Genomic DNA, 15,276 nt, shown 5'->3' with positions numbered 1-15,276 from the left:
TTTACCTCATGAATCGCTGGTGACATTAAATTGAACCCAGATGATAGTGACATTAGAAGCTGTTCGCTCAGCTTGGCTGCTGTGGTCACTATGGCCGAATTTGTTCCTCCAAAACAATAAAGTTTATCACAATCAGACAAACCCGGCTAATCTCCGGCTGATGTGTTACCTCATCCTCCTCCTCGCTACTGGCGTCTTCTTCCTGCTCCTCTTCCTCGTCGCCTTCCTCCTCCTCACTGCTGGAGCTTTCATCCTTCACTTCGGTCCTCCAAGTGACCGGCACTGTGCCGTTTCGCACGAAGCCCCACGCTGCATCCAAAGCTGATACACACACACACACACACACACACACACACACACACACACACACACACACACACACCAAGCATTAGCAGCTGTGCACCTCTTACCTATAACTGGTGATTGCAGGGTGATAATAACAGGGGCAGCTTTCATATTTTCCAGAGATGAAATATGATTATTACAGACGTTGTTTACTAAGCTCGGCTCAGCTATGTACAGAAGAGAAGTGAGACTGAGTGGAAGTGAATTTTTTAACTTGCGTCAGCACAGCATAAAGTAAAACAGGAGTGACCACTGACGGGCTAGAAAACATACGGTACCCTTTGACTGTGGACACATCTGGACACTCACCTGGTTTTAGGCCGGCATCGGCTTTAGGAGCCGGCGCCCCATCCAGCTCTCTCACGTCCTTCCGCAGAACGGTGTTACTGCGACACAGAAAGATGGAAATGCACAGACATCATGCTGATTTCATAACAAAGACATGCAACTCAGAAATAAAATATTACAACCCTGGGACATGAAATATGACTGGCAGCATATTAGAAGACCCTGGTTCCAAATGGAGACACAAATGCGGCCTGGCTGAGTAAAATATTAATTAACACCGGCAGGGCAGGTACGCACTTACATACGTTCCTCTGTAAAAGGCGTAATGAGTTGTTCACACCGAGTTACACTGAATAACGGCTGCATTGGACGAAACTCCAGCCTCTCCAGGGCGGTAGTGGGAAAAGTAAAGTGCATTTCCGTCTTTCCGTCAAGAAATAAACTCAAAAGTAAAAGCTGGCGGGCTGTATTGGTACCAGCGCTGTTCTCACATTTAAAAAAATAATAACTTTTTTTTCGCCACAACCGGCACCCTGCGGTGCTTCCATACGGCGTTAACCAAACACGCATCTGCGTTTCTTCTGCTCAACAAGGGAAGGAATCCAGACTGCCTCCATTTACAATCGCGTGATCCAATAACTTCCAGGTCACCGAATTATTCAACTACTGTAAATTATAGAACCTGAGTCCACAACCGTAACTACCTAATGTACCCAACTGCAAAGAGAGATACGTGGAGATTACATCAATAAAATAACATTTCCTTGAACTTACAACTTGCCGTCCTTGAAGGAGCGAACGAAAATGCTGTCTTTTTTCATCGTCACATCCTCATGGCAGTCTGGAGAGATGACCTGATTATTGAAGAGAAGGACAGAAAATTCATTTCAATTCCAAATCCTTCAGGCCTTATAATAAAACAGAAATTCTCCTGCGCTGGACAGGGAAGCCACACAAGTACACACAGTCACATCAGTGGTGTTTACAAAAGGCATGTTCCTCACCATTGAGAAGAACAAGGAGCCTGGAAAATTTCAGGTCCCTAATCCCACATTTAATCCAAAGTAAGAAGAGATGATCTACCTGTTACCATTTTTATTGAAGAGCATAAAAAACGTCTTTTATCCTGGAATTAAAGAGAACTAAAAAAAAAAACTTAAAAAAAAAAAAAAAAGGCTCCATGTCACTGGCCTTACGTCACCGGGCCTTTACCCGCCGATCAGAACGTTGTCTGCTGGGCTAAAGTCACGAGGAAACGCCGCAGCCAATCAGACGCTTTGTTTTTCCCCGCTGCACCAGCACCGATCAGCCACGAGGGGGCAGCAGAGAGTTCGCTCCCCGCGCCAACAACAACAAGAAGGAGCCTGAGGTGGAGTCAAGCTGCAGTCCGGCTGGCATCCCAACTGACGTACAACAAGCGCCACCTTTTCAGGGGCGGCACAGACGAAGCTCCATCCTTCATTTTACCGCAGGAGCACAGCGACTCACCAGCGCAGGGTACCACGTGCTCTTCTTTTTGTCACCTGTGGCCACACCCTCCACACAGACCACCGTCCCGAACAGGTCGTCATTTTGCCGCTGGTCGCTCTCCTCCTCCTCGCTGGACGATGAAGACGACTCCTCCTCTTGACTGTGGAACAGATGAAAAGGAGATGAATGGGTTGAAGTTTCATAAACTCGTTTTTTCTCACACGTTGGTTAAGCAATAACCCCCTCACTCTTTACAGGGACCGCCCCCCATGGACTTGGAAGTGTTTTTTAATTATTATTATTATTATTATTATTATTAAATAATAATTATTATTATTTTATTATTATTATTAAAACTTGCACCCCTTAGAAATGGACCCAAAAAGTGTACCGTAGCTGAAACGTTACAGAGGATATTGTTTGTGAATGAGTTGTGATCACTAGTGAAATCTGAACAAATCGATGGTTCTGCTGCTGTGGCCGAGTGATTAGCACTATTCAGACGTGTTCCAGCCTGCCCACCATAACCACTCTGCCTGGTTCCCTCGCCGGAACAATCGGGATGCGGCTGCCGGTGAGGAGGTTTGCTCGTGAGAGTTCGGAATCTCACACCTGCACCAGCGTCCCGCATGTTTATTCACGCCGGGCCGAATATTTAAAATAAAACCCTTCTGGGCTCCGCGAATGCCACTAAGGGAATTTTCCCATTCCAACGTAGAACGAGTCCCACTTTAACTACGGTTATAAAAGGAGGATTCTCCCCCGAGAGAGGGAGACAGCTGCCGTAATATTCCAGGTGAAAAGCAATATCACATCCACCTGGAACTCCGCTGGGGAGGAGAAGATCGAGAGAGGTGGTCCTCCGACCCTGCTGGGTTCTGGATCAACCAGGCATCAGGTTTTATCGATCACTGAGCTTTTATGAATTTTAATACATCACATTTAATTGACTAAATATGGGTATTTGAATTAGCTAATTAATTAAGTGAAAGTGAAGTGACTGTCACATGTGATACACAGCACACGGTGCACACAGTGAAATTTGTCCTCTGCATTTAACCCATCACCCTGAGTGAACAGTGGGCAGCCATGACAGGCGCCCGGGGAGCAGTGTGTGGGGACGGTGCTTTGCTCAGTGGCACCTCAGTGGCACCTTGGCAAATCGGGATTTGAACCGGCAACCTTTCGCAGGGGCCATGCTAATCTACTCTGTATCGATCCAATTTTAGTATATGTGCAGCCATAGCAAGCACATTAATTTATGGAATAGATGACATATGCAGATATACATTTCTCCAATCAGGGTTACTAGAGCGACACGTGCAGTTAAATGAAACCAAACAAATATTTTTCCTGCTTCACTACAGGACTACTTACTCCACCGGCAGATGTACCACACCCCCTAACCCCCTACCAAACACGCGGCCAGCGACCCCAACACTCCCCAGCGAGGGGAATGAAGTGGCTTTTTAAAATTCTGAACCTTGAACAGCCATTGGCTGACGGTCTGCAGTGGGAGGGATCTGGGTTTCACACTCACACTGGATTGGAGCGTCGGCCGCGGTTGCCTTTTTTCCTGATGACGGGGGTGCCGAAGTGCTCCGGGTTGGTGAGGGGGAGTCTATCTAGCGTCTGTCCAGGAGACACCAGATTAGAGCGCAAACAACAGTTTGTATTTATCCCTGAGGTGCAATTAAAGGCACACGGTGCAGTTGAACAAGAACACGAAGACATAAAGTGTAATAATGCAGTTTACAGTTTGTAAAAATGATGTACCAAATTGCAAGCAAGATGATTATGTTGATGATGATAGTCCTCTCGACAGGACACATTTAATAATAATAATAATAAAAAAAAAAATTAAAAAAAAAGGAAACCCACCTCACTCTCCGCAAAGTGACGCGCCCCTTTCAGACAGAGAGAGGAACGCCTGAGGGTCTTCTCATCACCGTCATCAAACACTGAAACCAGAAAGAGACTGGGTATTAGTCCCTCACTCACACACACACCCCTCCAGGGTTGCATTATATAAAAACAGTCCAAAGATGTTCCACATGCAACACCAGGCTCTGCTGCTTTCAAAAAAAAAACCCCACTGCTGAGGATCTGGAGGTCTGCTCGTGTTGAATTCTTACCGACGGTGTACAAGCTGGCGTCGGTCAGCTTGTTGATTGTGGCTTCCTGGTAGATGCCATCTTGGTTTTTCACTTCAACCACAGCACCCACCTGAAGGCCAGAAGTAATTTTAAAAGAGTGCCGTTTACATATACTGCCTGACTGTTTTTGCCTTTTCTAGGGATATTTAGAGTTTCAGGTCCTGATGCATGCAGGTTGACCAAATAACCCTAAAACATGAAAACATATTTCTTAAATTCTGAGCCAATTGTACTTCTCTAAAGTCTATTAGAGGGAAGATATTTAAATGTAGCATAATTGAAATAATTTTTTTTTTTAAAAGATATAATAAGCAGCAGTACAGGGTCTTAGTGGCCAGTGGAGCGCCCCATGTAGACGTTTGGCGGTTGTGGGGATGCCTGCACAGAGAGGCGCAACGTGATGGGTTCTGATGATGATTTACTGGGATGCGTATTTTAATGCACGCGGCATCTCCCTGGTTCTTGAAATAGCCACTGCTTGGCAACAGAACGTACAAAAAGAAGCAAGATCATCTCGCACACAATCAGAATAATAAACCCACACTGATATCTTACCTTCAGAGGTCCTCTGATGTTTTCATCGTGAACCTCTACGGTGGACGAATCTGGTTTAAAGGTCACCTGTTGAGGGGGGGGGGGGGGGGGGGGGGGGGATCAGTAACTGGTGCAAAGGTCACTCCGCATTGATCCCTGCAGCCCATTCGTCTGTCGGATAGCGAGGGAGTCGTCAGACACTCGATGTTCGGTGCTGCAGACGGAACCACCGGCGTGGAGCGAGCGCGAGACGGGTGGCGGCGGTCCGCCTCGTCCCGCCCGGGGACCTTCTCTACGGTTCGATCATCTCTCAGCACCTCCCAGCGGCTTCACACTTACTTATTCTCCTAGAAGCGTGTGTGTGTGTGTGTGTGTGTGTGTGTGTGTGTGTGTGTGTGTGTGTGTCTTGGCTTCGAGAAGCAGGGGCGTGGTGGAGCGGATCATTAAAATGAAGGAAAATCATTTTAAAAAAGTGGCGTAATTGTTTCAGTTGTTTCTCTGGTAGAACCTCGAGTGAAGAGGCATAACACAGACCGGCAGTTGCACCATAACGGAGGTCCTGCAGGAGTGGGGGGGGGGGATTATGGGAGGTCTGAGGCGCATTCTCGGCCCCCAACCAACGCTGATTACCGATGATCCGCTGGCATCTTTTTAATCCGGAAGCCATATGGCAGAGGCGAGCTCCGGCGGACGCCTGCCGCAGCGTCTGCAGCTCCGAGACGGAGCAGAAGTGAAAGTCTCAGCAGAACGAGTCTGCCGGACTGCTGGCTCTGTTCAGGATCCAGGGAGCCCGGAGGGAGACGTTCACCGCAGCGAATGGAGCAAATTATTCACGAATTCTGCATGAACAAATCATAATTGATGATATTCATATTCTGTACACATACAGCGAGAAGTGGCTGTATAGAGTCGGGGTGAATGAAGAGAACAGGCTGGATCACGCTGGATTTGTGAACTCGGTTCTGCAGGGGGATCTTCAGACGTGCTCAGCAACATTTGAACACGTTCCGAAACTCACACGGATCTATGGAAAGCAGCACCATATGGACGGGCTTTGGAACCGCAGACAGCTGCTGTGGATCCATTTAGTCTCTGACAAAAACCGTAAATAATTATCAGCTCTGCCGAGATTAGACAGGATGAGTCAACGAAACGTGCACTTCTGAAGAGGAGAAAAAATAAATAAATTCAGGACACACGGACAAATGCCCCACAGGCCAAGTTACCGCTCATGGTTTTATTAAAACTCCCTGTTATTCCACCCATTCATCCTACCACGTCAACATCATCAGAACCCCGGAACGCGGACAGGAATCGTACCGGACAATGACATAGGATGGACTGAGTCGGCAGGAACGTCCTCATTTGCATAAAAACACGACGATGTCAGAAGCCATTCTGATGACGTACGTATGAATCGAAGCTGCAGCATCACCGGTCATACATCTTCAGGGATGTACTATGAGGATTTATTAAAAAAAAAAAGAATTAATAAATAAAATGTAATACAAATATAAAGAAAAATAATTCTGTACGAATCTGAATCATATATGAGCAACAATAAGGTTCTACTGGGAGCTTCTTCCATTGGTTCTAGGGCGGTGCGATATGTTATTAAATTCTTGCTGCGGTATAAATTGAACCTCAGACAGGATATATTACGGGATACAGTTTGATCAGTAAATTTCAATATAATGCAATGCAAAGGCACTGCAGCAGGACGTCACATAAAAAATATTAACTGTTAACACATTTCAAAGTGGTCCTGAAGATAGAATATTTATTGTACAAATAGATCACAATTACCAAATCGCTATCCTTCGCTAAAGTAAAGTTCCACATAGCGGGAAGCAAGGACTTTAATCATGACTTTTAAAGCCGCTTCTCGCCACTGTTTGTAAAGGCAACATGCATAGGGATAGTGTAATCGCAGAATACGGAATCAAACAAGAAATCATGTATAATTGGCGTTTCTGGCCACTGCGGCCCACTACGCGCGTTACCTGTTGCGGCGGGTCAGTGCCGAATCCGTACCACTTGCCCGCTGTAACACCGATGCCCTCTGAAAATTACGGAATTCGTGCCAAGTGCTGAGTTCAGAACGGAACCTAAACATTTTTTTATGAATCTGAAGAACAACTCTTGTAAGAACATATGTGACGACCACTTACAGTCAATAACTAATATCAGAGACGCCAGCGTTTTCTTATCATGGTTCCCGCTCATTATGCAAGTGGGCACGACTTATTTATTCTGTACGTTTTTTTACGTTGAGGGCAAATGTGAAGCACTTTCATTTACATGTGAATGGTTTACAAAAGCAAACACTAAAAAAACTGGCCAAGTCCTTTGCTGAACGGTGATTAAATGTGATTGGTCACATAGTTTATAACGGAAAACAAGGAATTCAGAAGGATTCAAATGGAAAAAACGGAATTTAAGAAAAATAAAACACATTTCATTGGGCCCTAAGCAACCCCCTTTTGCCATACGGTGTGGATTTGAAGAATGTTCTTACAAGATGTCTGGTGGACATCCTTATTTCTACCACTCGAAGAATCACTTGGAGTTTGTGGGTTTTAAGACCTGGAAATTGTGTCCAACTTGGTTTTTAGAATTATTCGGGTCTTTTAGCTGCTTGGTCACGTCATGGCATCCAACACGCCCACTCGCACCAACACCTAGTCCTGCAGGTCACACAAGCGGGACTCATCCTGCTCATGCTGAGGTGTCCGGTTTTTCACATGCTCCAATCTGTTCACCATATTTTAGTTTTGAGATGGTAAAACTTGTATTACTTCTCTTTGAAACTAAATCCAATGCCTGAAGGTGACAGTAGGCGTGGTTTTGCGCATTTGACAAAACTTGATGACATCATCTTTGTGGGTGAGGAGTGAAATTCCCATTGGCTCCCACTGGCCATATTTACACTGCACAGTCCTAATAGGTTTTTCTTCTAAGTCAACTCCGAGGACCGCTACTGCTCCACTTAAAAGCTGTTCAGTGAGACCACAAGTGACCAATCAGCAGCTGACCTGGGACAGGTGAGGGTCCCTCGTTCCATCCCACCACCCGCCTCTGAGCAATGGCCACAACTCACGCAGCTCAACTGGGAGAAGAGCACCCAGCAGAGCGAGATGGAGAAAAGCATTCTGAACCAACGAGGAGGACCTCCAGACAGCGAGGTCTCCACTGATTTCACGGTGATAAGAAATCGATTTTCTCCTTCTGCAGAGATCCTGGTCTGTAGTATATCTGGCTAATCTCATTCGTCCGAGAGGAAACCGAGCCCAAACTGCACACATAAACACACCATGAGCGCCAGATACCAGGCGAGGAAGTAAAGGGAGGCGGCACCATCTGGCTTCATCAAGGTTCTTAAACCAGCATACAAAAAGATTCATTCACCAAAAGCACAAGACTAGAATTAATTAGGCAAAAATCACAAGATGCAGTTAATCCCCCATCAGTGGCGTACCAGGACAGTCGTGGAGCTACTCTGATCAGAACCAATCAAAATGATGAAGTAATTAACCTGCAGTAGGAACAGCAGAATGTAAGAAACACTTAAAAATGCAGAAATATTCGAGAAGGACGAGCTCAAGTCACTGCCGACATCCACCGTGTGTCTTCTTGTTACGTCCTTTGGGCCGTAGAGTGGTTTGGGGGTGCTCTGTGTTTGGTGTGTGTTTGCTGGGTGGAGGTTGGGATTGAGGGTTCCGCCTACCTATTCCCTCATCAGCAGTCTGCCAATCAGCTCATCAGACCGGAGCATTTAAGGACAACTCCAGCCGCCAGACGGGGCCGATTGTTGTGGAGCCGGAGGAGGACAGAGAGGAGAGTTTCGGGGTGTTGGTGGTCAGTGTTGTTAGTTGTGTAAACTGTATAGTCCCTCCTTTTATGGAGTGCTGTTCCTCCTGTTGGTTCTTACAAACAGCACTCTAGGTTTTGGTTGATTGTTCACTTCTCACTGTAAATAAAAGCACAATATTTCACCTCGGCCTGGTACGTGTGTATTCCCGCCTCACACATCCCTCTCCTTCGTTGTCACGCTTCCGGGGGACGCGACACTTCTAGTAAAGCCACCGTCTCAACACTCCACACATCTACGGACAATTCATTTCAACACTTCACAAAACATGCATTGTCTGCCCAATTCAATACATTTCAACAATTAAAATAAATAAATAAATAAATAATAATTTCAACTTGTAAGAGACCAATCTATTCGGTTAAGTTGTAGGTTCTGAAGACTGAACACGGCAAGTGTGGCGCTGCACTCTGGAACCCAGTATTTTGCGCGCTTCAAGCAAAGTGATGCAACGAGCAGCGCGTTCGATGTCTGACCAGTAGAATCAAAGCATGGAGGCGGGCTCTCAAACCAAGATAGAGGAGGGGTAGAAATGGCATGTGATACAGACCTACTTTTCAGTTTGCTAACTGAAATAATGAGGCATAATTATTATGTGGTGGCGCACAGTGATACTTTAACCCTGCCAACTTAATGCTTTTGGGTGAGCAGTCAGAGCAACAGGTCACCCTCGCTCACTCTGGCCTGACTGATCACTTGTGGTCTCACTGACCACAACTCTCTCTGGAGATCATTTCAGCTACGTACGGGTTAGAAACAACGTTCCTCCGGTACCACATGTGCGACATCGACAAACCAGCCAAGTGCAAAAACAAGGGACACAGTCAATGCAGGAGTTATAACAGTAACATCAAACGAAACATGTGGACAATCAAGACAGACAGACAGACGGACGGAGCTAAACTAGCGAATGGAATAATGAAGGAAAAAAATTATAGTGCAAATTCTGCTGTAATAGGGCAAATCTTGCGGCAATAGATAATACTTTTCTAAACACCACACCATTCACCGATCCTTTTAGCACTGAATAATAATTGATTTATTTAATGTTTTGTTTATGTAATCAGTTCACATTTCGATTGTGATTGGATTTTTTAAATTTACATATTTTAATTTTTTTATTTTAATTATTAAAAAAAAAATGGACATGTCATTTTAAAAAATGGAGCACAAATTGGGGTTCCAAATCTGGAATTTCAAAATAGTTTGAATTCCAGGGATTCCTCAGACGAGAATGAAGACCCCTTCACAACCGCACCACCATCAGAATGTGAAGAGCAGGACCCACCTTGGCCTTAACCAGCCGCTTGGCCGTCTTGATCTTGGCCTCACAAAAAGCCCCTCTGTACTTGGCGCTCACATCCGTGCCCACGGTGAGATATGGCGGCTCCTCCAGCGTCTGTGTGGAAGAGAGGAGAAGGGTATTAATCACCAAACGTTTCATTCCTTTGCAGAGGTGAAATTGACCTAACAATTTTACCAAAGGTTCTGGATAAACAATAAAGCCCACAAGAATAGAAGAAAATGTTCAGGAATGGGAAAGCACTGCAGCAATAGAAATTCTGAAACCTATGAATCATCATAATAACATAATTCAACTTGCAATCAGCCTTTTAATTCTCTCCAAAAATATTGCTCACGTTGTCAATGCATTTTCTGCCAAACAGTTCACAATGTATATGTCGTATGTACATATAATCCCCACACACTCCTGGACTCATGAAAGCAGGTTCCAGCTCATTTCTGGGTCACCGTGCAGAACCCTCTGGTTCGGGTTTATGGGTGCAGGAGTTGTCCCGGGTTCGGGAACTGGGCAGTGACTTTTAACAGTCCGAGTACAATACAAGCATGAAAACATGACCAGACCAGGCGAATACAAGCCAACAAACTCGTATTTTATATTGAAACTACTACTGCTACTAACCGGGACATCGTGCAACCATCCCAGCATGAAACAGATCAAATTCATACACGACTGCACTGTGGCAGATCCCGAGGGGCCTTCACGTCTCCCTCAACTCAAGCTGGCGTCTCTCCAGCAGGACACGTGACCCACACCTCCGCAGCCATTTAGCGGACAGGGGAGGAAGGCGGGGGCGGAGCTGGTGGTGGGATCTGGGGTTCATAAACCTCACGCCCGCAACGCGCCGCCTGTCAGCATCAGCTGGAAAGCCCTCCTCATGGGGAGCTCCAAAAGGCGAGCGTGAAGATCTGCACATCATCTCCGTCACACAGAGGCTTAGAAGTAAAACATCCTCCGGAGCGGCTGGTTCGAGAGTCGCGCTGCTTCGCGCTAATCGCTGGCCAGCCGGCGTGACGTGCGCTGCTGGGATTTCGCTTCGAACGCGGGGAGCGGCGCTTTTCAGCGTCTGCAGGGGCCGCAGGAGCAGATGACTTCACTGCAATATTTCTACTCCTGGACAGACGGCTTTCTGGGGGAGGAACAAAATACCCAAAGAGGCATTTTTTTAATCAGCTGAATAAAAAAAAAAAAAAAAAAAACACTCGGTCAACAAAGCATGCTAAAAAATGCTAACATCTATTCGGATTTCACAGATTCATCAATATTATATTGTATTATAACAGTATTTTATGGCCTCTCTAAAGGCAAAGAAAAAAATGATAATTTTTATTGCACCGTAATAACTGGACTACGGTTTCGCTTCATGTTTTGTGTGTTAAAGAGGTTATTTTCTTTTCATAACCGATAGACAGTTGTCATTTACATTCACAAGACGCCCTTATCCGGAGCGACTCACAATCAGCTGTGACAGGGACAGTCCCCCCCCGGAGACATTCGGGGTTAAATGGGAGTAAATGGGGTTTGAACCCGCTACTGCTGCGGTGTGTAACAGATTAGCTGTATTACGTGGTTATCAGCCTACATTTAGTAGAGTTGTATTCCGCACTGGGACTGGCCGGCTTGTACTTCCACTTTTGAACAGGACAGTAACAGTGAGCAACGCGTGACTCTATATTGTTTCATCTTGGAACACATATAGTCGTTCAATTGGGCCGAGTACGGCTGAGCTACCCGAAGATAATAAATGGCGAGTAAGATGGATATCCCAGCATCCCCGTGAGAGTCTTTTTCTTCACATTTTGGCGATTGGGCGGAGGCGATCACAGTTTAACAGGCTCCGGTGCTCGCCGTGGACATCGCGAGTTAATGACCAATCACCGAAGTCCCACCGGTCGTGCAGGGCACGGGATGCACCCCTAGTATGCACAATAAACCAGGAGTGTTCATGGAAAAAAAAGCAGGGGGCCGAGGTGGCTTAGCGGTTAAGGAAGCATTTACAGCATTTATCAGACGCCCTTATCCAGAGCGACTTACAATCAGTAGTTACAGGGACAGTCTCCCTGGAGCAATTTAGGGTTAAGTGTCTTGCTCAGGGACACAATGGTAGTAAGTGGGATTCGAACCCGGGTCTCCTGGTTCATAGGCGAGTGTGTTACCCACTAGGCTACTACCACCCGGCCATCGGAAGGTTGCCGGTTCGAATCCTGAGCCGCTGAGGTGGCACTGAGCAAAGCACCGTCCCCACACACTGCTCCCCGGGGTGATGGTTAAATGCAGAGGACAAATTTCACTGTGCTGCTGTGTATCACAAGTGACAATCACTTCATTTTATGAAAATGTAACTTTTTACCTAAAGCAACACATAGCGACACCCCCACAACTCAGGAAGAATTCACAGTGAATGGGAAGCACCCCCTTTTCATGCATGGTGTTACGACTGAGCTTCTGTCTCTGTAATACTTAACAAGCTTTCGATTTAAGAATGAATCATGATTAATTGTGGTTAAGACATACACAGTTCCTTTTCTTTTTTATTAAATAATCTTAATCTGCCCCTCATGTTCAGAACTAAAATCTATAAAATCAGCTGGTCTCGCTGGGGATTCCAGAAGCCAGAGGTGACATCTCTCAGCGCCGCGAAGGACCGCCCCCTTCATGCATATTCACGGGACTCTCTGTTCGGCAAGTGATTGAGGACAGAACCAGAATCCCAAGTTCCTGGAGGGAGTGACGCTCGGGGGTCTCCCCCCTGCCACGTTGAAATCGGCTCCGCGGCGCGGCATCGATCAGAACAAACGGCCCCAGTGTCTCCTCCGAGCCTCGCTGGCGTCCGGGGCTCTCCGGCTGACAGGCCGTCAGCAGGCACGGCGCAGATGTTCATTAACATCACACCAACAGCCCCGACAAGCTGCTTCTGCGAGGGCGCCATCACTCCCCGAGCACACAGGCATCTCACAGCAGCGAGGGTGGAAAAATAAAAAATAAAAACCACACACACACACACACACACACGTTTATATAATGACTGATCCAAGGTATCCTGCTTTTCTACAAAAAAACAGAACCTTCTTAGGGGCAGTGGTGGCCTAGCGGTTAAGGAAGCGGCCCCGTAATCAGAAGGTTGCCAAATCCCGACCCCCCCCAAGGTGCCACTGAGCAAAGCACCGTCCCCACACGCTGCTCCCCGGGTGCCTGTCATGGCTGCCCATTGCTCACCAAGGGTGATGGTTAAAAGCAGAGGACACATTTCGTTGTGTCACCGTGTGATGTGCTGCAGTGTTTCACAATGACAATCACTTCACTTTCACTTCGTCACCAAACCCAGAACCCCTAAAACCACATCTTGTGTAGAATTTGCAATCCACAAGAAAAGCTTTTAAAAAAATCTCTCTACATCTCTCTTTGTAAGTGTTTTACAGCAATAAACAGGCAGGACCAGGATGTGGCTGCTAGTTGCTGCCTATCTGCATGTTGGAGAGGAGGAACTAACTTCAGAGTGGGCCATTAATATGGATACGCCTTAATAAAATGGGAATGGTTTGTGATATTAACGTCTTGTTTGTGGCACATTAGTATATGTGAGGGGGGCAAACTTTTCAAGATGAGTGGTGACCATAGTGGCCATTTTTAAGTCGGCCATCTTGGATCCAACTTTTGTTTTTTCAATAGGAAGAGGGTCATGTGACACATTACATTTATTGGTAATTTCACAAGAAAAACAATATTGTGCTTGGTTTTAACGTAACTTTATTCTTTCATGAGTTATTTATAAGTTTCTGACCACTTATAAAATGTGTTCAATGTCACCAACCATTCCCATTTTATTAAGGTGTATCCATATAAATGTCCCTCCCTGTACAAAGTCGGACCTTTTGTTGGTGTGTAATTATTTCCGATTCCCAGAAGCTGCCACACCCCCTGCATCCTCATTCTGGAGGATTTCGGCCCCTCCTGTCAATGCGTGGCACGCCCATCTGCTCCCTTTCTCTACACTCCTCTAATACCCCTTGCACCCAAACGTGACCGTGACCATGCCCACTACCGACACCATGCAGGTTATCAGTTTTTTTTCCTGATGGGAGAACTGGTGAAGGTGGTGCATGCTACATCTTAAAGAGCAAATAGGGTCCTTCGAATAATAGAAACTCTGCATAACGACAACGGAAAGGACGTGTCCGTGAACGTCCTCAGTCAGAATAACGAGTCCACTATGAAACAGTGGACCAGAAGGTTCAAAATCCCACTTACTACCATTGTGTCTCTGAGCAAGACTTAACCCTAACCCTTAGCCCTAAGTTGCTCCAGGGGGGACTGTCCCTGTAACTACTGGTTTTAAGTTGTTCTGGATAAGGACGTTCTTCTGCCAAGGATGAGTTGTGCCAGTGGTAGATTAAAGAGGCGAACAGACTCCACACCTTCAGATGTGTTGCTGCGCCAGTTCCGCGCCGCGTTGGCAGTGTATATGGATCAGGGAGCGAAGCACGTAACTAACTGATGTTCAGAGCACAGTGCGGCAAATTGACGAACCCGGAAGATGGTAAAGAGCAGCGGTTAATTACACCGCGTCACTCTCATCTACTGCAGACCCAGAGTTATTGGGCGGAGAGCAGAAGCTGCTTACGGGGTAAATACACCGAGGGACCCTCCAACCGGACTCCCACCTCCACCCTGCTGGGGTTCACATCACAAATCTCCATCAAGCGCCGATTTACAGTAAGGGCAGGGGTCAAAGGGCAGCTACTGAACCGGTATGAAATGCGGCGAAACCGCAGCACTGAATTTATTAAATAAGGGCGTCGGTCCAGAATTCCTAACTGCTGCCGTACTGGAACTCCACAATGTTGTCGAGATGAAATGGCTGTTCTTCATGGTCAGAAACATGGTTCTGCACACCCCGATCACTTAAGAGTAACATGAAGAATGGCAAGAACCAAAAGCTGATCCAGTCTAACCTGGACTATCCAGATTTGGTTCTAAAAAATTGGTCCTATAACAGGCCTTTTCCTGGAAGGAAGCGAACGTTTCCATTTTCAGCTGCTATTCATCCACTCCCGTCTTTTTTTCTGACCTGGATGATGGGGACAACTGCTGCGAGCAGACTCGTTTTGAGTGAATGGAAGTCACCTTCTCCTCCATCCTTCATCCGGATGGCTGACTGGCATTATCAGACTTGGAAAAACTCAGGTTCTTCAGGTTCAGGTTCCTCTTGTTGCAATGTATGTCTTATTCATTACGTTTGTCTGAGCCTGTGTGTGTATTTTGTTTTCTTTCTTCTCCTTTCTTCTCTGTGTTTGTACGATTCTTGTTAT

At 46.3% G+C, this 15,276-nt stretch overlaps 1 protein-coding gene and 1 non-coding gene across 5 annotated transcripts in view; both read right to left on the bottom strand.

The window, feature by feature from the left end:
* The window catches only part of arid4b (AT-rich interaction domain 4B), a 31,119-nt gene that overhangs the window by 10,053 nt on the left and 5,790 nt on the right, over positions 1–15,276 (bottom strand). For all 4 annotated transcript variants that reach the window (XM_028988209.1, XM_028988210.1, XM_028988212.1 and 1 more), the window contains exons 3-11: positions 9,953–10,063; positions 4,815–4,880; positions 4,239–4,329; positions 3,985–4,064; positions 3,644–3,735; positions 2,122–2,263; positions 1,408–1,487; positions 655–731; positions 170–321 (exon numbers count right to left, since the gene is read on the bottom strand). In XM_028988209.1, coding sequence (XP_028844042.1) covers positions 170–321; positions 655–731; positions 1,408–1,487; positions 2,122–2,263; positions 3,644–3,735; positions 3,985–4,064; positions 4,239–4,329; positions 4,815–4,880; positions 9,953–10,063 — 891 coding nt within the window. The remainder of the gene's footprint in view (positions 1–169; positions 322–654; positions 732–1,407; positions 1,488–2,121; positions 2,264–3,643; positions 3,736–3,984; positions 4,065–4,238; positions 4,330–4,814; positions 4,881–9,952; positions 10,064–15,276) is intronic.
* On the bottom strand, positions 3,250–3,356 carry LOC114796269 (U6 spliceosomal RNA). The gene has a single exon (XR_003750660.1). It is a non-coding gene; the product is annotated as a U6 spliceosomal RNA (small nuclear RNA).

This window comes from Denticeps clupeoides, chromosome 8, assembly GCF_900700375.1.
Source record: "Denticeps clupeoides chromosome 8, fDenClu1.1, whole genome shotgun sequence".
Lineage (NCBI taxonomy): Eukaryota > Metazoa > Chordata > Actinopteri > Clupeiformes > Denticipitidae > Denticeps > Denticeps clupeoides.
The sequence above is the reverse complement of the archived record's forward strand: the minus strand, read 5'-3'. Positions and strand labels throughout refer to the sequence as shown.